General features: G+C 47.3%; 1 protein-coding gene across 3 annotated transcripts; it reads right to left on the reverse strand.

Annotated features, from left to right (window-relative positions):
• RELB (RELB proto-oncogene, NF-kB subunit) lies at positions 1–26,553 on the reverse strand. Of its 3 annotated transcripts, none has more exons than XM_081922052.1 (12): positions 26,279–26,553; positions 22,681–22,737; positions 22,206–22,259; positions 15,678–16,210; positions 14,369–14,526; positions 11,496–11,587; positions 10,114–10,245; positions 9,069–9,173; positions 6,576–6,791; positions 5,107–5,175; positions 4,912–4,989; positions 1–2,767 (listed from the first exon to the last, which is right to left on the reverse strand). In XM_081922052.1, exons 1-12 carry the CDS (start codon positions 26,445–26,447, stop codon positions 2,400–2,402), a joined length of 2,031 nt encoding a protein of 676 aa, XP_081778178.1. In that variant the 5' UTR covers positions 26,448–26,553; the 3' UTR covers positions 1–2,399. The 3 variants fall into 3 exon arrangements, with proteins under 3 accessions (XP_081778178.1, XP_081778179.1, XP_081778180.1); XM_081922053.1 differs by lacking the exon at positions 26,279–26,553 and adding an exon at positions 24,829–25,035; XM_081922054.1 differs by lacking the exons at positions 22,206–22,259; positions 26,279–26,553 and adding an exon at positions 24,829–25,033.
• Between the last annotated feature and the right edge of the window lie 949 nt (positions 26,554–27,502).

Genomic DNA, 27,502 nt, shown 5'->3' on the forward strand with positions numbered 1-27,502 from the left:
CACAATCAGAAGCAGTGCCTGTTTTATTAATACTTCACATCTTTCCAGGGCTCAGCCTTGGCACAGAAAACAGGTTATAGGGCTAAAATTAAGCCAGTAATAATGCATACATTTGAAAGGTAAGCCCAGAGAAGGTACAGTACTTCGTTCAAAAGGACCCATCCAACATTACCGTCATCCCAAGACGTATAAATTATCCTCCCTGCCTGGTTAGATTCTGTGACAGCTTTTGAAGATTTATTTTCCTTACACACCTTGAAATGCTTTTTTTAAAGAGTGATTATATGACCATGGGGTTGGAAATCAAGTGGTTGTGTTTTTTTCTTATTATAACAACATCAAAATCCTTTCAGCTACTTCAACCTTTAACCTTAGGCAACATTTGGTTTTAAAGTTACAGAAACAGGAAGAAACCTGAAGAAGGGAGAATGTGACAAACAACCATTTGCCAGTACTGAGGAGGTGGCGCTGTCTTCTAAATTCAGAATGGTGCCTCGGAACAGTTTCATTGCCAAAAAGGAGAAAAAGGCAGGGGGAAGCTACCGTATCTATGGTGCTCTCCTCTTTCTAGGGATCTATTCTGTTTCCAAGGATGAGCTTTTATAGAAAGGTCACATCCCTTTTGCTGGTAGCTGCTAAGGACCTGCAAGGTCAAGGTCACCTTGGGTTGTATCCAAGGTCAGTTGCACTCAGAAAAGACCAGGGCTTTTTTTCAGTCAGAACTCAGTTCTGGCACCTTTCAGAAGGGCGCCATTGCCATTCTAAGAGAACGAGGGAGGCGCTCATTGGTGAGTTCCAGTCCTTCTTTTTCTAGAAAAATAGCACTGGAGAAGACCCATTTAAATTAATACACTTGACTAACTTAGGCCCATTGATTTTCAGTGGGTCTACTCTGACTAGGATTTAGTTACAATGCAACCCGTTAGGGAAAAACACACCATGGTTTTCTGGTTCCGAATGTCAAAAATTTACACTCGGGACACTAGTCTCAAGTCAAGGCCTTAACATATGCATTGTTGTTTTTCTGTCATCACAACACCAGCCTTTTTCTCCCCTCCCCTCCATTAAATCTGGATTTCCCCTTTGCAGGGAAAACCCAAAGAAGTTAAAGAGAAAAACAAAAATGGTTGCCAACGACCTGTTTGCAATATCTCGGTGACCCATTCAAAGCATTAAGTCCTTGTTTGGAAGCACCCTAAATGGCTAGGCCCTAAGGCTGGACAGATAGGATTGACAAGTGCCTGGGCAATGCCTTAAGAAACCTTTAGCGACCATGAAAGAGCTCAGCAAGATTCTGGCTGGCCAGTCAGCAAGGGTACGAGAATCTGCAGTTACAAGAAACATTCTGAAATGCACAACAATGTTAGGTGCTCACCAATTTTTTTACTGTGAGCAAATTTCCTCCTCAGCTCAACAATACCCCTGCCTAGGGGCATGGACATTTAAAAAAGATTTTGATGTACCACATAGCACTTCTATGCTAGTGACAAGTTGTAGCCTATATAGGGGGAAGAGAAGCACAGCCTCCGACCGGACAATATCCTGGCTTGCAATGCTGTCTGTTTTCTCTGGACCTAGCCACATCAGACAGCCTCAAGTGCACTGTTTAAAAGTGGTGCAAGCTTTCAGCCCCAAGAGGCTTGCTTCGCACAGAGAAGATGAGAGGGAAAGGTTTTAAGTCCGCATTAGAGAAAAAGTACATTCACCGCATGTGAGCAGTCACACATTCAATCCTTGGCACCTCTAGATAGGTATCTGCAGCAGCTAGAGAGAAAAACCAGGAGTGTCACTGTTAGGGCAACACCAGGTGGACCAACAGCTAAGTCTTATGACTTCATAAATGTATTGAAAGACATGTCCTTCTGGAATATACCACTACGTATCTATGTTAGATCAGCACCTGAGCTACTTCAAAACACAAGGCCACCCATTAGCTATTGCAGTGTGCGTGGAATCCGAAGTACAAAATGTTCCACGACAGATCGGCATAAGTCTTCAAGCAGAGGAAAAGGCCTTAGGGGTATACCCACGAAACTAGCAAGACTACATTTGCTAGTCTGACATTTTCAGTGTTGTTGACCCGATTTTACAGATGGGGAAAACTGAGGAAGAGAAACTAGGAAGCCAAATGCAAGGGGCTAACACTGAGGGCACTTCTCTCCCCTGCAATTCAGTTATTAGTGCAATCTTCCTTCCTTCCATTCACGCCATGTCTTCTCTCCCTAAGGGACACCTGTCAAGGATGCCCGATAGAGATCAATGCAATTTCCCCCTCTTCAGTTTGCCAGTAGGGAAAACATCTTTGTTTGCTTTGCCCCCGGGATCTCTCTGCTACCAGTAAGATTCAAAATGGGGAGCAAGGCCCCTTCCCTCCCAGGCCACGGTGGGCCCACGCTCCTTCACAAGGTTGCAGCGCTGTCTGTTGACTTGAGCTTGGTCTCCATCTCCAGTCGCGCTTCGGCCTCCTTGTACTGGCTAGGGAACATGCTGCTCCCCACCAAACTGGCCGTGCCCTCTGGGTCACAATCCACAGGGAACGGGAAGGGGGCCGAGATGCCAGAGTGGATGGAATAAGCATCCAGCAGGAACTCCTGCTCTGCGGAATCTGGGAAGTCCATAGCAGCTGGCAGCAGGATATCGCTCAAGGTGGGGCCGTTGTAGGAAGAGAAGTCTTGGCCTAGGTTGTAGTCCTCAAACAGGTCCGGCACGGTGATACGCTCCAAGTTGCTCAGGCTATTCCTGTCTTCCAAACCGGTCAAGGAGCCATCTGCAATCAGAACAAGGAAATCAACGCTACTCGGGGGCATTTGAGAACAGTCACAGATCCCCCCCCCCACAAAACATGGCAGAGATCAAGGGTCAGCAAACTTTTTCAGCAGGGGGGCGGTCCACCGTCCCTCAGACCTTGTGGGGGGCTGGACTATATTTTGGAGGGAGCAGAAATGAACAAATTCCTATGCCCCACAAACAACCCAGAAATGCATTTTAAATAAAAGCACACATTCTACTCATGTAAAAACACACTGATTCCCAGACAGTCTGCAGGCCGGATTTAGAAGATGACTGGGCCATATCTGGCCCACGGGTCTTAGTTTGCTTACCCATGATGATGATAATAATAATAATAATAAATAATAATAATAAATAATAATAATAAATAATTTTTAAAAATTGTATTTATACCCCACCCTCCCCAGCCAAGACCGGGCTCAGGGCGGCTAACACCCGATATAAAACAAATTGATTGAAATACAACTTTAAAACAAGATTAAAATACAACATTAAAATATTTAAATATACAGTGGTGCCCCGCAAGACGAACGCCTCGCAAGACGGAAAACCCGCTAGACGAAAGGGTTTTCCGTTTTGGAGGCGCTTCGCAAAACGAATTTCCCTATGGGGTTGCTTCGTAAGATGAAAAAATCTTGCGACTCCCCGCGGGTTTTTTTCGCTTTTTCCCCCCTTTTCCTAAGCCGCTAAGCCGCTTAACAGCTGATCCGCTGATAAGCCGCTTAACAGCTGATCGCTAGAAGCCGCTAGACCGCTGTAGCGCTAATCCACTAAGCTGTCAATGGGCTTGCTTCGCAAGACGAAAAAACCGCTAGACGAAGAGAATCGCGGAACGGTTTTTTTTCGTCTTGCGAGGCACCACTGTAGCCTCATTAAATGGAAACTCAAATCAAAAACTTTGGGGGGGATGAAAACGTCAAGTCTTCAGCAAGGCTAACTTTCCAAACTGGTCCTACATGGGCCAGAAAAAGCCAGAGAAGTCCCCAAATAGGAGTTCCATCACAGGAGGGGAAAGGAAAAAAGAAGAGGGGGAAGGAATCAAATTGATTCCATGCCGAAGGCCAGGCGGAACAACTCTGTCTTGCATAGAATCTTCCTGCTTAGCAAACCCTGTTAAGTATAGCGATTTAATTTACTGAAATTGAGGAATGCTTAAATGCATCACTGTGTGCTTAATTCTGGAATGTTCCCCAGTAACTCTCGTGTCACGTGAGAGGCATCTTATTACATTCTCCATCTTATTTTGTGTGTGAGCGACTTGAGCTGTAATGGCTGCATCTCTGTGAACACTGAAGGAGAGACCCCTGTTAGATAACTCTTCTCTAAACACAATAAAGGGGAGAGGCTTGCTAATGTGTGAATGTATATGACAGAAAGTGGTACAGAAGTTGATGTTCTCCCAAAGAAGCAGTAAGAAGAAGTCTGTTGGAAGGAGAAAATGGAAGCTTCTCAGAAAGTACTGCATGGCTTAGCTTGAGAGCAAACACTGGAAAAGGAAGAAACACAGTTCGTTTGACTGTTTAAGGAAGAAGCTGCAATCTTCAACTAAGAAAAACTAAGCCCATGCTTGGATAAGCATGAGAATGTGAATATTTTGCATATATTCTTCTTCAGCTATATGCTCTGCAAGTAAAAGCTTTTGTGTATTTTAACAAGTGGACACTGTTTTAATTTCAAGGAAAGAGTCAGTATTGCTCACGATTTGGCTTCCTAGCTGCAATTTAGCTACTCTGCCAACAAACCCTCACCTTGGTTTAGCTCAGTTTTTAAAGCACTTTGCAGGGACGGAGATTCCAGAATAGCCAACTCAAGAGATCTTCTGGATCCCCACCTGCCATTTGGAGCAACTGGTATTCAGAAGCATGCTATGTCTGACAGTGGAAGGAAGCTGTCAGAGGCCTAGATTTGACTTCATTTGGCTCACCACAACAGTGGCTTTGCCCGCAAACTGGGTTCCCCGAAACATTATGGAAAGCCTCTGGTGTGTGTTTGGGGAGAGGGGTTGGCGGTAACAGCGCTGTGCCCTCTTTGATAATTTTCTGTACTACTGCATAACATTCCATTTAGAACTCAGTAGGCTCCAAACAGAGGCAGGCTTCGGCCTAGCCTGGCCAGACTGACCTGCGGACGGAGTCAAGTTGAAATGGTCCATGTACCCTGGCTTTTTTCTCTTCCTTTTGGCTTCGATCCCGTGAGGGTCTGGTGAAACAAAAAGCAAAAGGGAACTTGGATGCAACTGTCTACGGTGTGCGGATTCTGCAAAACATATCCGTGACCCCTTGGGCAGCAAACCAAGTTGCTGCCAAGTATACAAACCTGGGCCAGAGAGCTCCTCTAGGACATCGGGCATGCCTTGCTTCCGTTTTTTGTTGACCCGGTAAGTGTCTGCAGAAAGATTGATCCAAAGGTTTGCCAAAGAAGTACACTTTCATTTTATTTTTTGCATTTTAAAAGGTAAAGGGACCCCTGACCATTAGGTCCAGTCGTGACCGACTCTGGGGTTGCGGCACTCATCTCGCTTTATTGGCCGAGGGAGCCGGCATTTGTCCGCAGACAGCTTCTGGGTCATGTGGCCAGCATGACTAAGCCGCTTCTGGCGAAGCAGAGCAGCGCAGGGATCGAAGAAAGGGAGCTCACCCCGTCACGGGGATTCAAACCACTGACCTTCTGATCCTAGGCTCTGTGGTTTAATCCGCAGCGCCACCCGCGTCCCTCGCCAGCACCCTCTTGTTTTTCCTATGGATAACAAGCCACCCACTCCAGCTTTTTGAGATTTTGCTAGGTGTTTCCCCCACCAGGAACTAAGCTTCTCTTCACAACTTTGAGGACTAGAAACTTGCGAAAGCCACAATGAAAGCTGAATTCCTCATTCTGCAGAATTTGCAGATACTCGTGAGATAATGAGCGCTTCAAAGAGGAAGCTGCTCAAAATTTCCCACTCTATACAGAAGACGGGGACAAAACAACATCTGTTTGAACTGTAGAAGATTTTAGCAGCTGAATAAATGGATCTGCTTTAAGGGCCCCAGACCCCAGGGAGAATTAATCTGGTTCTTGCATTCATGAAGTGCTAGGGAACCAGTGGTCCTGCTGATGTTGTTGGACTCCAATTCCCATCATCCCTGCCCATCAGTCAGCCTGGCTGGGGCTGATAGGAGTTGGAGTCCAGAAACTTCCAGAGAGCCACAACCTCCCCATTCATGCATTAAGGATCAAGAGAGTGCCATAGCTCAGTGACAGAGCACATGCCTTGCACGAAGACGTTCCCATGTTCAATCTCTGGTAAAAAGATAAAGGGACCCCTGACCATTAGGTCCAATCATGGACGACTCTGGGGTTGCGGCGCTCATCTCGCTTTACTGGCCGAGGGAGCCGGCGTACAGCTTCCAGGTCATGTGGCCAGCATGACTAAGCCGCTTCTGGTGAAACCAGAGCAGCGCACAGAAACGCCGTTTTCCTTCCCGCCGGAGCGGTACCTATTTATCTACTTGCACTTTGACGTGCTTTTGAACTGCTAGGTTGGCAGGAGAAGGGACCGAGCAACGGGAGCTCACCCCATCACAGGGATTCGAACTGCCGGCCTTCTGATTGGCAAGTCCTAGGCTCTGTGGTTTAACCCACAGTGCCACCCGCATCCCCTCAATCTCTGGTATCTCTGGTTAAAAGGAAAGGGTATAAAGTGAAAGGGAAGGCGCACTTTGTCCAAGACCCTGCCAGCCAGTGTTAAGCTAGATGGATGAACCGCCTGACCTGGTACCAGGCAATTTCTTATGCTCCCATCATACCGTTGTCCTTTGGCAGGTAGGTGAAGTTGAAGGGGTCGCTGGAGACGCTGTCCGTCAAACGGCGGAGGTATACCTCCACCTCCACCGGCTCCACAATGTCAAGGTGCTGGTACGGTGGCGTCTTGAAGACGATGGCAATCTGCCGGTGAACATCGGCTTGTGAAAAGTCAGCTTTCCCCTCCCACTTGTCCTTTCGAAAGATGATGGAGATGTCTTCTGTAAGGACGACAGAGGCAAGGAGGTCCTTTTAGATAAGGTCTTCGCCTACAGAAAGTCTGATTATTGTCTGCCCAAGAAACTACTCTATTCCGAACTTAAAAATGGGAAGCGTAATGCTGTTGGTCAACAAAAGAGGTTCAAAGCAAATCTTTAAAAAATGTAGTATACAGTGGTGCCTCGCAGGACGAAATTAATTCGTTCCGCAAGTTTTTTCTTCTTGCGGGTTTTCGTCTTGCGAAGCACGGTTTCCCATAGGAATGCATTGAAAATCAATCAATGCGTTCCTATGGAGACCGTCCGGGGACAGAGGGGAAGCGGCGCGCGCCTTCCCCTCTGTCCCCGGACCTGTTTAAAGCAAGGGGCGGTGGGGAGAAGATCGCTTCTCCCCGTTGCCACTCCTTGCTTCAAAAGAGGTCCGGGGACAGCGGGGAAGACGCGCTGCACTTCCCCGCTATCCCCGGAGCTTGCGGGGCAAGCTTTGTTTTGCGAAGCAAGCCCATAGGGAAATGCGTCTTGCGAAGCGGCTAAGAAAACGAAAAACTCCTTCGTCTAGTGACTTTTTCGTCTTCCAAGGCGTTCGTCTTGCGGAGTACCACTGTAAACACCGACAACTGGGAAACACTGGCCTGCAAGAGCTCCAATTAGAGAACAGCCTTTAATGAAGGTGTCATGGGCTTTGAAGATGCTGTACTCAGGACGAAAAAGGAGAAATGTGCTAAGAGGAAGGCACGCGTGGCAAACCCTCACCGTGATCAACTCCCGCCCAGAAACCTATGTCCCCATTGGAAGGCTGTGCAGATCCAGAATTGGCCTCCACAGTCACCTACAAACTCACTGTTAAGATTGTGTTCCATGAATGAGGGATTGCCAAAGAAAGAAGAAGAGCTCTGCCTCCTCATAAGAAGGGAAGCTGAACCCATCACACTTCTCTGTCTTCCTCACGGTTGTGTTGAACCAAAGCTGAAATGTTCTGGAAGGCCTTCAAGCACCATCTTTGGTAGTCAAGATAACCCCAGAATAATTGGCAGTTGTTGCAAGAATGAGCTCATATATGTTTATAGTCACTTGCTTTTATGTGTGGTAGTTGGCTGCCTTGATGCTATGCTTATCTGTAGACCGTGAGAAGCTTTGGCTAACTGCCACCTATGGCCTCACCGGCCAGGTGTTCTAGGAGGTTATGGGTAAACTGACGTATCCTGGTTAGTGCATAAAGGATGTACTGTATTTTTCGCTCTATAAGACGCACTTTCCCCCTCCTTAAATGTAAGGGATAATGTGTGTGCGTCTTATGGAGTGAATGCAGGCTGCGCGGCTAAGCCAGAACAGGGAGAGGGAGTGCTGCGCAACGCTGTCCCAGAAGCCAGAACAGTGAGACGGTTCTCACTGTGCAACGCTCCGTCTCGCTGTTCTAGCTTCTGGCTTAGCTGCGCAAAGCCTCTGCAGGGCAGCAGGGTGCCTTCATCCCACTGCCTTGCGGAGGCTTCGCGCAAAGCTAGACCAGCTAGAGGGAGCGCTACGCAGCGCTCTCTCTCTCGCGCGCTATTCTGGCTTTTGGATAGCCCCCGCAAAGCCTCCGTAGGGCAGCAGGACGAAGGCTCCTAACTGCCCTGCGGAGGCTTTGCACGGCTCTTGCGGGAAGTGGGGGGAAGGGACAGAGTGCTCTGTCCCTTCCCCCACCTACTAGAAAAGCCCCCAAGAACCGCACTCCCTTTAAAAAGCGCACGGTTCTTGCGGGAGATGGGGGAAGGTACAGAGGGCAGCCTCTTCCGGGCAGGGGGAGCCTTCATCCCGCTGCCCAGGAGAGGCTTCAGCGGCTATCCCAGAAGCCGGAACAGCAAGAGGCTGTCCCAGAAGCCAGATCTCTCTTGCTGTTCTGGCTTCTGGGATTCAGATTTTTTTTTTCTTGTTTCCTCCCCCGCAAACTAGGTGCGTCTTATCGTCTGATGCGCCCTATAGAGTGAAAAATACGGTATATACATTTGCTTGGGGGTGGACAAGTCATGACAACCTCTCACTGTTGCAGTGTTTGTCCTGAATCTGTAAAGGCAGTGAGACACTCTGTGTTGTAAATTTACACCTTTCTTTAATAAAGCACTAGAATGAGCCATTCCGGCATTTTTTAAATCCCTCTTTGGGATTCCTGCCTCAAACCACTTTCACAGGCCTGCGGTTCAGAACAGCAGCAAAACAGGCACCCAATCAAACCAGCTCAGCAAGCCTGATGTGTTGGGGAATGAGACCCACAAAAGATCCCTGGGGGTTCTTTTCACTTACCTTTCTGGACTTTATCACACAGCAAATAGAGCTCCTCTCCACCCGTACAGCTGCCATACTCCTTATTCATCCGGTAGATTTTCAGCTCCGACGTGTTTGTGGATTCTGCACGGACCCAAACCCACAGCGTTAGGATCTGACCCTGCTTCCCATAACCGCATGCGTTTTCTTTTCTGCTCCATGTGCCTGCAAGGGACCTTCTCCAGAGAAAGCCCAGATTGTACGCATAGCAAGGGGTGCATGGGAGGAACCTTCCCTTAAAGGGCAATCATCCAAAGCTAAGATACAAAACCCATTCCGATGTCAGGGCTTACTCCTTGGAAAAGCAAATTCACAGGGCCTGCGGAGTCCAGCAGTGACCAGGACACTGATTTGAAGGCTGAAGTGTCGTGGGTTAAGAAGCTGTACTGGGTTCTTGGTCCTGAGGTTTATGATCAGAGGATCCCTGAACTCGAGGCTGGAAGGCAGGCAGGCACCTGGTGAACCATCCTGCAGCATCAGGGCCTATATACCTGGAGACAGAAAGCTCACAGGCACCTTCCCCCCACCCCAAGCCCAAGAAACCGCCTCCCACTTTACTTCAATGGTCCAATGGCACAGGAGACCAATGGAGTACAGGCAAAATGTCCAGGGTATTGACCCTTCAATGGACTCCAGTTCTCCACAAGGAAGCTGAGCCCAGTCGAGGTGGAGGCCATTGTTGACTTCCAACCCTTACTGGAGCAAGTTTCTCACCAGGAGCTCTCCATGGTCCTGAAGCAACCAGCTTGCCTTACCCCACAGCTTCTCCCCGGATCAGAATATAACGCTTTTGATCGCGTGCAGTGTGTCATTCCCTCCTATCTACTAACTACAACCCATTTTCTGGGTTTTTTAGGGTCTCAATCCTACAAAAAGCACTGGATTGGCTGGATTCCTCACACCATGTCTCTACTCCCCCTCCGCTTGGTGTTTGTTTACTTGCCCTTGTTATTTTCCTTTGTAGCCACAGCTAGAAATCACCACCTGCCCACTTCACCACTTTCCAATACTCCCCATTGCTTACTCTTGTCAAAGATGGGTTCTGAAAGAACAGGGCTGAGGTGCCGCGTCTTCCCTGTGCAATCTTGGTATGAGACTTGAAAACAAATCCTGACCACGTTCATGTCAACCTCCTGGTGATTTTTTAATGAGCCAGCTATACAGAGAGAGAAGGAGAGAGAAAAAGTGAGAAACAGAAAGAGAAAACCAAGCACAGAATAAACGCATTTGTTTTATATGTGCAGAAACAGGGGCTTTTTGCAGAAAGCTCTCCTCAGAAAGGCTCGCCTGGTGCCACCATTACATAGCTTTAGGCACCAGTAGGGCTGCGATACATCCGGGCTTTCCTTGATACGTCTGGGAATTGGGCAGTGAAATGGCATCCAAGCAGATTTTTTGCTGAATTGGCAAAATGCCTGGGAATACCCAGACATCTGCCAAGGAGGATTGTTATTTTTTTATTTAAAAACTGCTTTAAAAATCAAAGAAAAGCCCCAAAATGTTTTGTTTCTTGGGAGAATTTTTGAAGCTAAAAAACTCAAGAACTTTATCCTGATTTTCACTTTGGGGAATATGGCAAGCCTGAGTACCAGGCAAAAACATTTATTTTTCACCAGCCCTATGGCTCTCAATTATCTGTGGCCATCTTGAGTGGGTGGGATGTTTTAATCCCATCTTTTAAAGCTAGGGTTGTCTTTTACCTGTTTTTCATTCATGCCAGTTTAAATGTACGTGTTGGTTTGTATAAGTAAGTCCCCAATAAATTTAATAAATAATACTTATAGCAGTACTAGTAGCAATAATAAGTAAATGTTAGGGGTGGTTGGACCACAGAATGCAACTATGTCTCCCTCCACTCCGATTAGGTATCATAGCACTGGTTCTTGGTGAAAACAACAACCCCATAACTCTTTTCAAAGCCCTCTTTAAGAGAGGGGCAGAGCTGGGGGGCCAGATGATGGGCGCTGTCGTCCAAAACATCTGCAGCGCAGGTCACAGCAACCAAAATGGCCACCGTGCTCTTGCGATAAAAAACAACAGGAAGATGGCGTCCTGGGTTTTGGCTTCAAGGTGTTGGCATTCTACCAGCATCAAGAGGGCCACAGGCTCCCCAGTTTTTCCTCGATGGGCTGCCCAACTCACAAAGGCCTCTGGCCCATAGCTGTCAACTTTCAGATTTGAAAATAAGGGATCAGCAGCCTCACCTGTCTCGGGGACAGTCTACAGGATATCTAACAATCCGGGATAGCAGCAGGAAACGGCGCTGGAATAAGGGAATTTCCCACAAAAAAAGGGAAGAGTGACAGCTATGCTCTGGCCGCCAGATTTTGGTTCTAGTCCTGCAGGCGCTACTATGACCAACCCGGCCTCTCAAGGCAGCCTATGAGAGCGCCCACCCCGCAATACCTTTGAAAGGATCGATCCCAAGTTGCAGCTTTTTCTCTATGGATTCCTCTATGTCCTTCTTCTTCACACACTGGATCCCAAGGTTGTTAAAACTGCAAAGCGATCAGAGGAGAGTTTGGGGTTCAGGAAACTGGAAGGCTGCCAACAAAGGAGGCGTTTTGCTTCCAAGCTGCATTAAACCACATTGGTCCATTTCTCCATCTAGATCAATGTTGTCTGCAATTCTCAGCGTCTTGCTCTTTTTCAGTCCTGACCGGAGACAGCAGGGGATCAAGAGCATACCCAGGAACTTTAAAAGATTTCGAGCCCAAGCCAATCGCCATACGTTTGCACAGAATTTGCATGTACTGTTTCATACGCACAGCTGCAAATTTTGACTGCAAATGCCACGCAAAGCAAACCAAGTTATTTCTCATCCAAATAACTCTAAGAAGCCATTCATTCAACTGGCACCCATTGTACCCTGTTCCAGATCACTCCATTGTGGTTCCTCTTCAATTCATTTGCTGCCCAATTCTTTTCCCAACAGATCCTGCTTGAAATCAGTTGGATTCCCCTTCTATTACTCCCAGATCATCTCATTTATTATTGAATGAATTAATTTATTAATACGGTCACAGACCAGCGTCAACACACACAATATCATAGATCATAAAAAATATCAGAAATACAAGGGACAATATAAATATAACAAGGATTTAAATATAAAAAATTGAAATTAATTACTAGCGTGCCCCCTGTACTTAACATTTAGGGGTTTGGCCATTATGGGATACCACTTGCTTCCTGCGATTGATTGCAGACACACAGAATTTAGCTACCTTTAATGTAGTCATGGGATTCTTGTCCTCTAGCAATAGTTTTAAACTATCGTATTCCGATTCTTTCCTGGACTTTTGCAAAACAGGTGTAATAAAAGTCAGACGTATATCCTCATATTATTATTTTAAAAATACACTTATTCATAAGTTATAATACAGCTTTGTCCACTGCCGTAATGTGTAATATTTGTAATATCACAAAACAGTAATTCCAATCCTCAGTCCCTCATCACCGTCATCTCTAAATATGGTTATATTAAATTAATTTATCCCCCTAAAATAAGTCAGTTCGTGCAGACACACACAATACAGTGTGGTGCAGCAGCAAAAAATATTAATGCTATTCTAGGCTGCATCAACAAATTATAGAGTCCAGATCAAGGAAAGCAATAGTCCCACTCTAGTCTGCCTTGGTCAAACCACACCTGCAGTCCTGTGTCCAGTTCTGGGCACCACAATTTAAGAAGGATACTGACAAACTGGAAGATGTGCAGAGGAAGGCAACCAAGATGGAAACCAAGCCTTATGAGGAATGGTTGAGGGAAATAGGTATGTTTAGCCTGGAAAACAAAGGTCCGTATAGTAAAATCTATGGTTTTCCCAGTAGTGATGTATGGAAGTGAGAGCTGGACCACAAAGAAGGCTGATCGCCGAAGAATTGATGCTTTTGAATTATGGTGCTGGAGGAGACTCTTGAGAGTCCCATGGACTGCAAGAAGATCAAACCTCTCCATTCTTAAGGAAATCAGCCCTGAGTGCTCACTGGAAGGACAGATCGTGAAGCTGAGGCTCCAATACTTTGGCCACCTCATGAGAAGAGAAGACTCCCTGGAAAAGACCCTGATGTTGGGAAAGATGGAGGGCACAAGGAGAAGGGGACGACAGAGGACGAGATGGTTGGATAGTGTCTTTGAAGCTACAAACATGAGTCTGACCAAACTGCGGGAGGCAGTGGAAGACAGAAGTGCCTGGCGTGCTCTGGTCCATGGGGTCACGAAGAGTCGGACACGACTAAACGACTAAACAACAACAGCCTGGAAAAGAGGAAACTGAAAGGAGATATGAGAACCAACTTCAAATATTCCAAGGGCTGGCACACAGAAGATGCAGGAAACTTGTTTTCTCTTGCTCTGGAGGCTAGGGCCTGAACCAATGGCTTCAAGTTATAAGAAAGGAAATTCCAACTGAATATTGGGAAGAACTTTCTAAAGGTAAGAGCTGTTTGAAAGGGCAACAGACTTCCTTCGTGGAGTCTCCTTCCTTAGAGGTTTTTAAGCAAATGTTGGCTCTGTCATGGATGCTTTAGTTGAGATTCCTTCATTGCAGGGGCTTGGACCAAATCTACAATTCCATAATCCTAATACAATATCCCCTGCTTAAGTTAGGCCCTATTGGCACAATACACTTAAAGCAGTATCATACCACATTTAAATAGCCACGGCTTTCCCCAAAAGAATACTGGGAGCCGTGTTTTGTTTAGGGTGCTGATAGTCATCACAGTTTTGAATTATGGTGCTGGAGGAGACTCTTGAGAGTCCCATGGACTGCAAGAAGATCAGACCTATCCATTCTGAAGGAAATCAGCCCTGAGTGCTCACTGGAAGGACAGATCCCGAAGCTGAGACTCCAATATTTTGGCCACCTCATGAGAAGAGAAGACTCCCTGGAAAAGACCCTAATGTTGGGAAAGATGGAGGGCACAAGGAGAAGGGGATGACAGAGGACGAGATGGTTGGACGGTGTTCTCGAAGCTACCAGCATGAATTTGACCAAACTGCGGGAGGCAGTGGAAGACAGGAGTGCCTGGCGTGCTCTGGTCCAGGGGGTCACGAAGAGTCGGACACAACTAAACAACAGCAGTCGTCACAGAGCTGCAATTCCCAGAGTGCTTTAACTATCAACCCCTCTCCACAGGGAACTCTGGGAACTATAGCTATGTGAGAAGGAACAGGACTCCCCTAACAACTCTCAGCACCTTTAACATACCTCACAGCAAACACAGTGCTGCAGCCAACTCTCCGCAGAGCGTCAAGCAATGCTAGGCGTTCTTACCTGTGCTTGGGGTTGGCTCGGGGCTTCAGCGTCACTTCGCAGAGACCATTGTTGCAGTCTTTCCCCACCAGGCTGTGAGGGTGGATCCGGTGAGGCCAATCCTTCCACACCAAGCATGCTGTCACCTTCGCTTCTGGGATGCCTGCAAAGTTCTGCAGCTGGAGAAACAAACAGAGAAGGAGGAGGCCTTCTTCTGGGGGCCACCACCAAGGAGCCCACGAACTGCTATTGGCTGAGCTGCCCCTACAGCACCTTCCCAAAGGATAAGACTTTCACGGGTTCTGTGCAGTTCTTCACACAGCCTTCACCAACCTGTTGGCCTTAACATGGCCTTTCTCAACCTCGGGTCGCCAGATGTTGTTGGACTACAACTCCCATCGTCCATGACCATTAGGTCCTGTGAGCTAAGGATGATGGGACTTGTAGTCCGAAACATCTGCAGCGCAGCCGGTTGGCAAAGGCGATCTTTTAAAAAACGGCTGACCGCAATCTGGGCTTTGATGAAAAACACTGTTGTGATGCGTCCAAGGGAACCGGGGCAACTGCCAGGCCCCCCAGCTGGCTCTAGCCCACCGGCCAGCAGCCGGTCAAACTCTGGTCCTCGGTTCTGCATCAATCAGCGACTCAGAGCTTCAGAAGCCTTTCAGAAACTGAGCACGCAAGCCAGCAGAGATAACAAACTCTTCGCGACGGAAGGGCAGGCAGAGGCATATGTAAAGTATATTTAAAGGTAAAGGTAAAGGGACCCCTGTCCATTAGGTCCAGTCGTGACCGACTCTGGGATTGCGCACTCATCTCTCTCTATAAGCCGAGCGAGCCAGCGTTTGTCCGCAGACAGCTTCCAATCCGGGTCATGTGGCCAGCATGACTAAGCCGCTTCTGGCAAACCAGAGCAGCACACGGAAACGCCGTTTACCTTCCCGCTGGAGCGGTACCTATTAATCTACTTGCACTTTGACATGCTTTCGAGCTGCTAGGTTGGCAGGAGCAGGGACCCAGCAACGGGAGCTCACCCCGTCACAAGGATTCGAACCGCCGAATTTCTGATCGGCAAGTCCTAGGCTCTGTGTTTTAACCCACAGCGCCACCCGCGTCCCTAAAGCACATTTACAAGCAGTTTATTCAGCATAGATCAGGGCAAAGAAAACATGTCTGCTCTCCTTCATGTCCAAGCAAGAAGCGTAAGGCAAAATCTATACACAAACGGAAGTTCCCAGCAAGCTGTGCTGGAATGTAAACAGACATGTGACATACAACAGCTTAGGTTTAGGTGGAACAGAACATCAACATCCTAACACACACCACTCACCTCAATGGTCGGCAGGGTTTTGTTGGTCTCGGTGCTGAATTCGCCCAAGATGCTTCCAGCCGACCTGCCTTCGCACTGGTAACGGAAACGCATGCCCCTCTGCTTGGGCTGCTCCGTGATCACCAGCCTGGGCGGCTCCTGGATGAGGTCGTCCAACTGCTCTCGGGACATCCCAGGACGCAGGGAAGAGGGGGCAGGGGGCCACGAGTCATCAGAGCATCTGCTACTGGGCAGCAATGGGAGGGACGTCCCCCTTGGAACCAGCTGGGGCCTTAGCGTCAAGTTGTTAAGGTTCTGAGAGAGCTGGGAAGGAGATGGGTCTCGCAGCGCGCAGGAGGCTGAGAAGCAGGAGGAGCTGTAGGGCCGCGACAGGCTCAGGCCCATCGGCTCAGCTGGTCTCGGCATTCCGGCTGGTGATGCTAAGTTGGAGCGTTTGGGGATCAGCTCGGCTGGCCCGTTAAGCGAGACCCTGGGGGGAAGCGAGACAGGATCCACCTCGAAGCCATCTTCCTTAATCAGTTCATCAATGATTTCTGGAAGGCAGAATGAGAGCAGGGAGGGGTTAAGTTCCAGGTTCCGTTCAACATGTAGATATTCGTGTTTAAACCTCTGAATGGCCTTGGACTTTACGCATCTCAAGAAATCCCCTTTCCCATAGGAACCACAAGCGCTTGCAATCGTCAACAAGGCTTCTCGTTGAAAGAGCTGGGCATGTGTGGCCTGGAAAGGAGGAGACTGAGAGGAGATGTGATAGCCACCTTCAAATATCTCAAAGGCTGTTGCGCGGAAGATGGAGAATATAGCAGGAAACCCCCCCCCCCCCATCATTCAGTTTGTACAAACTTCACACACACTCACACTCACACACTACATATGCTACACTTCTGTTATAAATTCATAGAAAATCAACCATACATCAGATTTGCACTGTTCCACTTTTATTTTACTCCATGAAGGAAGGACTACAAAATGGGGAAGGCTTGATACAGGGCAGCCATAAGCCCTTGAGCATACCAGCACATCCACAGGAGCCCTGCCCAGTTGCTATGCCAACCCTGATGGTCCTAGACAGAAGACCATCAAGGTCACAAAGAACTTGCATATGGGAGTGGATTCAGCACGGACTGGAACAAAGGACAATGATCAGCTCTTCCCTCTGGGGGCAGGAAACTGCAAACTCCCCTCTGTCACCTGGAAAGTACTCCTGGGGAGGGGGAAAGGGGGACCAGCCAGGTGACAGGACACTCAGGTTACCACCACAACTCCTCCCTCAACCCCTCCTTTCTGTGATGTATGCATGATGTTTCTGGGGGTGGGCTTGATCTACAGGACTTTCAAAAGTCTTTATAAGGCATTGCACACCATTTTTTCTGTGTCTTTCCTCTCTCCTGCAAGTGAGGGGAGCACCCTGTTGCAACAGTTCAATAAAGGCCAAGCCTACAGGCTGCTGTTTTGCTCCAAGTTATCCTGGTTGGTGTCTTTGTTTTTGTCCAAGGGAGCCCTCAGATTTTTCCGTTAATAAGAAATCTTGTTTTCTCCTGCTCTGGAGGGTAGGACTTGAACCAATGCTGGGGGCGCTGGCACTGCGACCAGCTACAGCGGCGATTCCCGGGAGAAAACCAGGAGGAGGACAGATCAGAGGAGTCCCAAGGGAACAGTGGGGCAATGAGCAGGAGGGGCCAGCAGGGGAGGCAGAATCAGTAAATACAGAGAGGACCCGCGAGACCGAAAGGACACCGGAACCAGAGCCACGATTGAGCGAGCCAGTTGCGCCAGACCAAACGGCCCCATTGCAGCCAGCATCCTCGGAACACGAGCCAGAACACAAACCCCTGACCAGGAAACACCCCAGGCCGCAACACACACATGGGCGGCCAGTGTACCTTGAGGACTATGAATGCAACCTCCCAGGCAGGACTGGAACTTAGAGGAGAGGGGTGTTATGTACTGAATTGAATAGGATCCAAAAAGCAGCAGTTTGATTGGTCCTAGAACAATAGGATTCAGAATGCAGCAGTCTGATTGGTCCTAGAACAAGACATAACAAATGCCTTCGAGCTACAAGAAAGGAGATTACGACTAAACATCAGAAAGAACTTTCTGACTGTTATGTAATAAGCTTGCATCCTAGAACAATAGGCAAGTAGGATCCTAGAATGCAACAACTGATTGGCCTGCAGGAACAGACCAATCAGGCTCCAGGAGGAAGTTAATCGGCCTATTAGGCTGGTAGGATCCTAGAATGCAACAACTGATTGGCCTGCAGGAAAAGACCAATCAGGCTCCAGGAGGGAAGCAGAATCAGCCAATCAGACGGGACTCATTGTGTAAATAATGTATATAAAAGCCTGAGGTTTGGGGGGCAATTCAACCACTGTTTTACTAGCTGCAATAAAGAGCATGAAATCACTACAGGATTTCACTGACAGTAAGAGCTGTTTGATAATGGAACAGACTCCTTTGGGATGACCCTCTACAATTCTATAATTCTCATTACACTCCCATATTTGTGAGAAGCAGGGTCCTCTTGGTGGTGGCACCTTCCCTGTGGGACATTTCTCCTCAATCTTTTAAAAAATTATTTTAAACACTCATTATCATCAGAGTTAGCACTGAACAGTGGGAAATGATATATTATATTAATTGAACAGAATGTTTAAAATAACCTTTGTAAATAAACCAGAAGCTTTTCTTTTGGGAACGATAGGGACAGAACTACATAAATTGTATAGAAATTTATTTATGCAAGTGACTACAGCAGCAAGAATGCTACTCACCCCAAAATGGGAAGATGCAGAAGCAAAGGAAGAATGGATACAAAAACTTATGGAATATGCAGAAATGGCAAAAGTTACCGGAAGAATAAGCAATCAAGATAAAAAAACTTTTTAAATAAAAAAATGGAAATGGTTTATTGAATATTCACAGATGAATTGCAAACAGATAAAAACATTGGCAGGATTATTATAATAACCTGCAATTTCATAAGAGTATACAGTGGAACCTTGGGTTACATTACCTTCTGGTAACTAACTTTTGGGTTGCGAACGCAGCAAACCCAGAAATATATACTTCTGGATTTCGGAGCGCACACATGCGCAGAAGTGCTCTATCATGCCGCGCACATGTACAGAAGTGGCGCCTCATGTTGCGGACTTTTCGGGGTACGTAAGGACCCCCAGAACGAATTAAGGGTCCACTGTATATTTAAAGTAGATAATGAGCAAATGAAATGAATTTGGATATGCGGAAGATATTAAAAAATAATAATTAAGGAACCGCAGAATGAGTGGGAAGGAAGTAAAACTTCGAAATGTTATGAAACGAATAGATTTGAAAGGTATAAAGAAAAACTTTGTAAAAAAAGTTTTGCCTTCACCTCCAGGAATCTGCATTATCAAAGGCTACCAGTCATGATGGCTATCTGCAACCTCCGGAATCAGAGTCAATACCACTTGCTGGGAATCACAGATGGGGCCAGCAATGTTGCACTCTTGCCCTGCTTATGGGCTTCCCAGAGGTATCAGATTGGACACTGTAAGAACAGAGCACTGTACCAGAAAGGCCTTTGATTGGATCCATCAAAGCTATTCTTATGTACTCACTACTGTTCTTTGTCGCTGCTGTTTGGGAGATTTAAAAACAGTGCTTTGTTTAATTGACATGGAAATAAAGAAATGGTGTTTCGCCATTACTTGTTTCCTTGTGTTTTAGTCTTATTTTTCATCTTTACAAAACAATCCTACATGATGCTAGGACTAGAGATACTAGCCGCTGCAGAAGCTCCACTGTACAGCAGCTACTAAGGTAAAGGGGCCCCTGACCATTAGGTCCAGTCGTGGCCGACTCTGGGGTTGCAGCGCTTATCCCGAGGGAGCTGGCGTTCAGCTTCCGGGTCATGTGGCCAGCAGGACTAAGCCACTTCTGGCGAACCAGAGCAGCGCACGGAAACGCCGTTTACCTTCCCGCTGGACCGATACCTATTTATCTACTTGCACTTTGAAGTGCTTTCGTACTGCTAGGTTGGCAGGAGCTGGGACCGAACAACGGGAGCTCATCCCGTTGCAGGGATTCGAACTGCCGACCTTCTGATCGGCAAGTCCTAGGCTCTGTGGTTTAACCCACAGCGCCACCCGTATCCCACAGCAGCTACTACTATGCTATAAAACCCACTGTTCTGTGACAGTTTGTATATAAACCTTAAGGTCCATAAATAGCAACACCCTAGAGATGCCAGGCCCTAAGGAAGTCAGATTAGCCTCAACCAGAGCCAGGGCATTTCAACACTGGCTCCAGCCTGGTGTAGCGCTCTGTCTCATGAGACCAGGGCCCTGCGGGATCTGATTTCTTTCCACAGGGCCTGTAAGACAGAGTTGTTCCACTTGGCCTTTGGTTTAGAATCAGTTTGATTCCCTCCCCCTCTTTCTTTTTCCTTTCTCCTCCTCTGAAGAGGCTGCATCCTAATATTTTAATGTTGTATTTTAATCTTGTTTTTTAATTTGTATTTTAATCAACTTTCTTTTATTGGTTGTTAGCTGCCCTGTCTTGGCTGGGGAGGGTGGGGTATAAATAAAAATTATCATTATTATATTATATTATATTATCATTATTATATATGAGTTTGTACTACTGATGAGGTGACAGCAGTCACGAAATTAAAAGACGCCTGCTCCTTGGGAGAAAGGCGATGGCAAACCTAGACAGCATCTTAAAAAGCAGAGACATCACCTTGCCAACAAAGGTTCATATAGTTAAAGCCATGGTTTTCCCAGTAGTGATGTATGGAAGTGAGAGCTGGACCATAAAGAAGGCTGATCGCCGAAGAATTGATGCTTTTGAATTATGGTGCTGGAGGAGACTCTTGAGAGTCCCATGGACTGCAAGAAGATCAAACCTCTCCATTCTTAAGGAAATCAGCCCTGAGTGCTCACTGGAAGGACAGATCCTGAAGCTGAGGCTCCAATACTTTGGCCACCTCATGAGAAGAGAAGACTCCCTGGAAAAGACCCTGATGTTGGGAAAGATGGAGGGCACAAGGAGAAGGGGACGACAGAGGACAAGATGGTTGGACAGTGTTCTCGAAGCTGCCAGCATGAGTTTGACCAAACTGTGGGAGGCAGTGGAAGACAGAAGTGCCTGGCGTGGTCTGGTCCATGGGGTCACGAAGAGTCGGACACGACTAAACAACAACAACAACAATTACTGATGAAGCCCAGGATGGCGAAACAAAGCTAATATTCTGGAAATCCTTGTCTTAGACTCTGTGAAAGGATTTGGTGGAACTGTAACAACCTTTCGTGTGGATTGTTGGACTCTTATGAACAGACAGGTGGAATAGACACTTATACATATATGGACCTTATGCATGAACAGATTAGAGAATGAACTGATCCACTGGGTATTCTACTTTTTTCGTTGACCTTTATGAGCTACTTTTGTTGAAATCTACAATTTAATACAATGAATAGTATACTTGATTTATTCAAATGTACAGCCGGTTACGTCTTGTGTGTTTACTGAATATGTTTCACATAACCAGAGGTTTGTTGTTGTTTTGCGAACCTCCACCATAGCCAAAGAGAGCCCAGAGCAGGAAGGGAGGAGAACAATGCACAAAGTAGAAAACACAAAAGCAACGTGTGCCCCACCAGCATCTCTTAAAACACTGCCACAGCTCACTGATCAGACAGAACGCCTAAATTACTTCCACACACAGAAGCAGCCGCTGAACTCCGACAAATCTCTATCTCTTAACATGGTACTGGTGCATAGAAACTAGTTCACACATTTAGATTAAAGCCACTGAGTTATGTGACACTAAGGGACATGTACGAATCAGTACTTTAACCACCAACTGGTCCTCCACACATACGCAGAGAAATTGGTTTAGATGCAACAGTCAAACCAGGATTTTGCCATCTTGAATGGGCTTTGTGCTCCTGCTCCTCCTCTCCTTCCATCATTTCCCGGTTCACACAAACCATGGTTTGCCATTACATCTGAATCGGCAAACTATGGTTTTCCTCCCAACAAGGAATGTTAATCAAACTACTGTTTCCAGTTCTAGTTTGGAAGCAAACTCTGGTTTATCCAGTTGGATGCAACATCAAATAGCAGTTTGCTGAACCAGGAAGTACAGTAAAGGATATGTGCTTAAGCTCTGAAGGGCAAACCATGCTTTGGTCATTAAATGTGAACCAAGCCACATGCAGAAGAAGAGGAGGAGTTTGGATTTGATATCCCGCTTTATCACTACCCAAAGGAGTCTCAAAGTGGCTAACATTCTCCTTTCCCTTCCTCCCTCACAACAAACACTCTGTGAGGTGATTGGGGCTGAGAGACTTCAAGGAAGTGTGACTGGCCCAAGGTCACCCAGCAGCTGCATGTGGAGGAGCGGAGAAGCAAACCCAGTTCACCAGATTACGAGTCTACCGCTCTTAACCACTACACCACACTAGCTCTCACTTACTGTATGTTCCTTGTATATGTCAAGAATATATCATCCTAATATTGATTTTTTTTCCTTACCTGAAGTTTGCTTCACTACTCTGCCCCAAGCCCCAGAATCCTTACCTAATTCATCTGAAAAGAAAAGAAAGAGATAGATCAGTATTTTAAATCAAATCACGGCATATTCCGCCTGTCTGCACATATTGAACAGTAAGGGGTTCACAAACCCAGCACATGTTACTAACTCATCAGCCCTGCCTTCATTAAATGGTCATTAGGAGTCCCCTGGGAAGAGGGATTGATTGAAAAATTAACAGCAATAATTTAAGACTTTTGAAAAGTTTTTTTTAAAAAAACTAAAAGCACATAAAAACTTTTAAGTACTGTAACCCATCCTGGGAACCTACAATAAACGCAAATAATAACAGTAACAATAGTTCCTAGCCTTTCATTCTTTTATTTCTTTCATCGCTAACAGAGGAAGAATTAAACTCTGGGTTTCCAAGAAGTTGATCAAAGGGATACACGTGATCTGAACGCAAGTGGTCCTTACCAGCCGTCTCTGCTGTGGGCTGCATGATGGACAAACTGGAAGCTGGGAGGGAGGAGCCTGCGAAGAAAAACAATGTGTTGGGAAGATGCATTCTACCATAATTTCCAGGCCTTGTCCACCAAAGAAAGTGTTCATAACCAGGGGAGACCAACGGAGGCAGCCCAGTATTAGAGAAGGCCAAGGGCAATCAGCAATGTTTAAATGCAGACCTCATTTAAAACAACCCACGATGCCCCAGATGCAGTGTCGCTCCAGGGCATCGTGGGAAATTCAAAATGGCGTCTTCAAGCCACTCAGCATGGCGGCTGTTCAAGGTGCGACAGCAGACCAGTCTGACCTTTTTTCACCTGGTTAGTCTTCCTTCCATCCTCAAATTCAGTACCAGGAAAACCACATTCCCTTTTTAAGCGTGCCTGAATTGCAGGTTATGAAGCGAAAGGCTATGTACACAGCATGCATTCAAAGCACACTGCTTTCTCCCAAACAATCATGGGAACTGTAGTTCACCCCTTGCAGAACTGTAACTCCCAGCACCCTTAACAAAGTGCCGTTGTCATCATCATTGGTTTATTAATCGCCTTGTAACCTAATGCGTTCTTACTGCCCCAGAATTCTTCCAAGCTACAGATATATCGTCTACTGCACCATTCACCTTCTAGGGCCAAATATCTACCCTTTGCTTTAATAATAAACATAAGAAAATCAGGCAAGCACTGCTTGATCAGGCCAATGGGCCATCCTGTATCTCACAATAACAGTGGAGACAGAAACATCCATATTTTGTTCACTTTCCCATTTCACTACCATACAGCGTATAGTTTCTAAGAGCCTGCCACCTCCAAGGGATCTCCAAACACCAATGGCTAGGGTCTTACACATTTAAGTTGCAGATAGGGGACACGGGTGGCGCTGTGGGTTAAACCACAGCCTAGGACTTGCAGATCAGAAGGTTGGCGGTTCGAATCCCCACAACGGGGTGAGCTCCCGTTGCTCGGTCTCTGCTCCTGCCAACCTAGCAGTTCAAAAGCACGTCAAAGTGCAAGTAGATAAATAGGTACCGCTCCAGCAGGAAGATAAACGGTGTTTCCGTGCGCTGCTCTGGTTCACCAGAAGCCGCTTAGTCATGCTGGCCACATGACCCGGAAGCTGTACTCCGGCTCCCTCGGCCAATAAAGCGAGATGAGTGCCGCAACCCCAGAGTCGGCCGCGACTAGACCTTATGGTCAGGGGTTCCTTTACCTTTACCTTTAGTATCAAGATGCATTCTCTACTTAAAAACACCTCATAAGAAATCAGAGTGATTTGAAGATATCTGTAAAGCCACTAGCCCATCAAAAAAACACCAAAAACCCTACTAGTCTATCTGTCTACATACACCTAAGCTTGCTCAACATTTTGTTGTCTGGCTACCTGGAGACAATTTTTGCTCATCACAGGCGACCAGGCAGACGTGAGCCCATTTGCAAAGAAGGGATGATTAAAAAATCTTTAAAAACAGAGCCACCAGCTTGGCACTCAAGGGTCAAACTTTCTAAAACCAAATGACCGTTCACAGAAACATCCACTTCAAAACATTGGGAGAAAGCAAATAAAATTGATTTTACTTGCCCGCCTCCAGAAACTCAAATAACACATTCGTGCCCCTTCACCTGCCTGTGTAAGAAACCTCCCTGCCCCTTTAATTTAAGGAGTCTCTTGTGTGAAGTGGGGGCACCGAACGAAGAACCCCCTGCCTTTTCAGAAAAGGGATATCCCCAGGATGGCCACATGGCTAGAGAAGGGACCAAGAGAACCCAAACACGCCCGTTCTTTCTAAATGCAGGATTGAAATGCAGAAATCAGCAAGCGAAGCTTATCAGAGTGCGGAAATGAGCAGGCAGCAAGATTTCGACCTGTGCTGCTCAAAGCCAGAGGAAAAGCAGGGAAACCCACCCCAAATATTCCCCCCCCCTCCCGTGGGGAGGCGGTTTCCGGCATTTAGAGGCACAGCAGAGAGACTGTAACTCCTTCCTGCCGTCCCCAGGCCTCCCAGCGACCCAGTCTGTTGCCTAGATAATAACACAGTGCCCCCAACTCCTGGGCCGGTAACTGAAAAGTCACACACGCCCTCTCTCCCCTAGAACTCCTTTCACTCCAGCTGCCCCATACCTAGAGCTGGGGGAGAGAGCATCTCTTTCCTCTGCCAGAGAGGCAATCGCAGCGGCTCCCGTTTCACTCCAGGCCTCTTCATAACCTGGCCCTGAGCTCCATTCCCCCCTCGGTCAGCCCTCCAGCCCCAATTTCTCTCTGTCTGCCTGTCTATTTTTATTATTTTTTGTAAAGCTTTGAGGGTTCTTGGAATTCCCCTGCTCTGCCGGCTGCTGCTTCCTGATTGGCTGCTGGCTGTCATGAAGTCATGCTCAATGGAACGGGAAAGCCCCCAGCCTAGCGGTAAAGGGCAGGATCTACTCTCAGGCGTGGAAAAAAAAACCCAAAACGCAGCAAAAAAACAACAACCAAGAACCGAGAAAGGAAAAGCAAACGGGCACTCCCTTGTACTTAGTAAGGCAACAGGTGCTAGGCTAAGCGGGGGGTGGGGTGGGGGGTGGATACTTGGTTTCCTACACTCGTTTTCTCTTTCTCGCTCCGGGCAGGATCAGGCCTGCATGCACACCCAGTTGTTCTGCTTCCAGAGGTGGCCAGGCAGATGCTTCTCTGGGAAGGTCACGAGAAAGCAGGCCAGGAAGGAAAAACAGCCTCCGCCTTAGCACCTGTTGCTCCAAGGTAGACTGCCCCTGCAGCTGGAGGTTCCATTTAGCTGCCCTGGCTTAGCGGTGTGCATTCCGAAACCTGCCCTCCACGAATTCCGACAACTAAGCCTTTTCAAAGAGCAAGACAACCTCCACACACAGGTGAATTCTACAAGATAATAAGCTGGGTGACAAATTACTTCCTAACACCAGTCCTGAGACTACTTGCTAACTTGCTCCTAGTAATAGGAGAAGAAAATAATTCTAACCCATCAACTCTTTCCACTCCTAACTTTATAAACGTCTGCTGTGTACCCTCTTTTAAGGCTATTGTTAAAGGTTGTTTTATAATACTTAAAAACAACGGCTTTCAGGCAATGAAGTTGCATGCTAAACCAATAAGAAAATAAAGCAGCCCTCTTTGCACCGATGGTCTGCAAAAACCCAGAGACCAAACTGTTCCCCCCCCCCCCAAACACTGCTGGGACTCCAATTCCCATCAGCCCCAGTCACCATGGCAAATAGTCCTGGATGATGGGATTTGGAGTCTAAGAACTTCTGGAGCGCAACAGGTTTCCCATTCCTGCCGTAAAGGAAGTTCTTCCTAGGGTGCAGGTGTTTCCCTCCATCCTCTGAAAAGCTTCACCATCTGCTGGTACTTTAAACAGTTGGCAACTCAATGTGGAGATACTGCACGGTTGCTAAACAATCTCTACTCACAGATCAGAATTATCCGTGGTACCTAAACATGCACCAGGAAGAGTGGGAAGGATCCCAATTTCTGTTTGCTTCCCCCCCCTTTCATCACAGAGTTTCTCTTAACTTTCAGCAAGAAATCGAACCCTGTAGGGAGTTCAGCGGCCCCTTACCCAGCTCTTCTTTTAGCTGTGTGCCTTCTCCAAATTGCCCCGACTCCTCAAGGCAGGACTCAGGTTGGAAGATTTCTCCCTGGGCAAATTTGCATCCTTCTTCTTCTTCTGCAGCATCTTTCCCCCCAGCACCAGGTTCAGCTTTCGGTTTCGGGGCTTCCAGGCTCATTTCTTTTGAAGAGGAAAGGGGGGGAATCAGGAAGGATTTCCAATTGCAGGAAAAGAAAGGAGGGCTGTCATGGCCGGAACACACAGCCCCCTTCCCCTCCTTGGTCATTTGGCACCGGAAGCTCCCTCTTCCCAAAAAAAAAGAAAGAAAGAAAAAAGTTATTGGCCAAGCCGATCAGCCATGTGGTTTCAAGAAACACAAACTGCCAGAAAGAGAGCGCTGTGATCGGAGCTCAGCTTGATGGTCCACATTTGACTTTAACAACTGTCCACGGAGGCTGGTCCATCAGAGTGAATGGGGCACCTGCCCCCCTCAGCCCTCCCCTGCCTGCCTTCCTATGGAGGGAGAAATGATCATCATCTTCATCATCCTTATCCACAAACACTATAGATTTAAAGCACATCCGCACCAACAATCCTGTGAACTGTAGCTTACCCTTCACAGAGCTTCAATTCCCAGTAAAGGTAAAGGGACCCCCTTTTTTATATATATGCCTGTTGTCATTGTCCATAGAGTTTTCTTGGCAGGGATACTGGAGTGGAAGAGAAGACTCCCTGGAAAAGACCCTGAAGTTGGGAAAGATGGAGGGCACAAGGAGAAGGGGACGACAGAGGACGAGATGGTTGGACAGTGTTCTCGAAGCTACCAGCATGAGTTTGACCAAACTGCGGGAGGCAGTGGAAGACAGGAGTGCCTGGCGTGCTCTGGTCCATGGGGTCACGAAGAGTCGGACACGACTAAACGACTAAACAACAACAACATAGGGACCCCTGACTATTAGGTCCAGTTGTGGCCGACTCTGGGGTTGTGGCACTCATCTCGCTTTATTGGCCTAGGGAGCTGGCGTACAGCTTCTGGGTCATGTGGCCAGCATGACTAAACCGCTTCTGGCGAACCAGAGCAGCGCACAGAAACGCTGTTTACGTTCCCGCCGGAGCGGTACCTATTTATCTACTTGCACGTTGACGTGCTTTTGAACTGCTAGGTTGGCAGGAGCAGGGACCGAGCAACGGGAGCTCACCCCATGGCGGGGATTCGAACCGCCAACCTTCTGA

This window comes from Podarcis melisellensis, assembly GCF_964234715.1.
Source record: "Podarcis melisellensis genome assembly, chromosome: 8".
NCBI lineage: Eukaryota > Metazoa > Chordata > Lepidosauria > Squamata > Lacertidae > Podarcis > Podarcis melisellensis.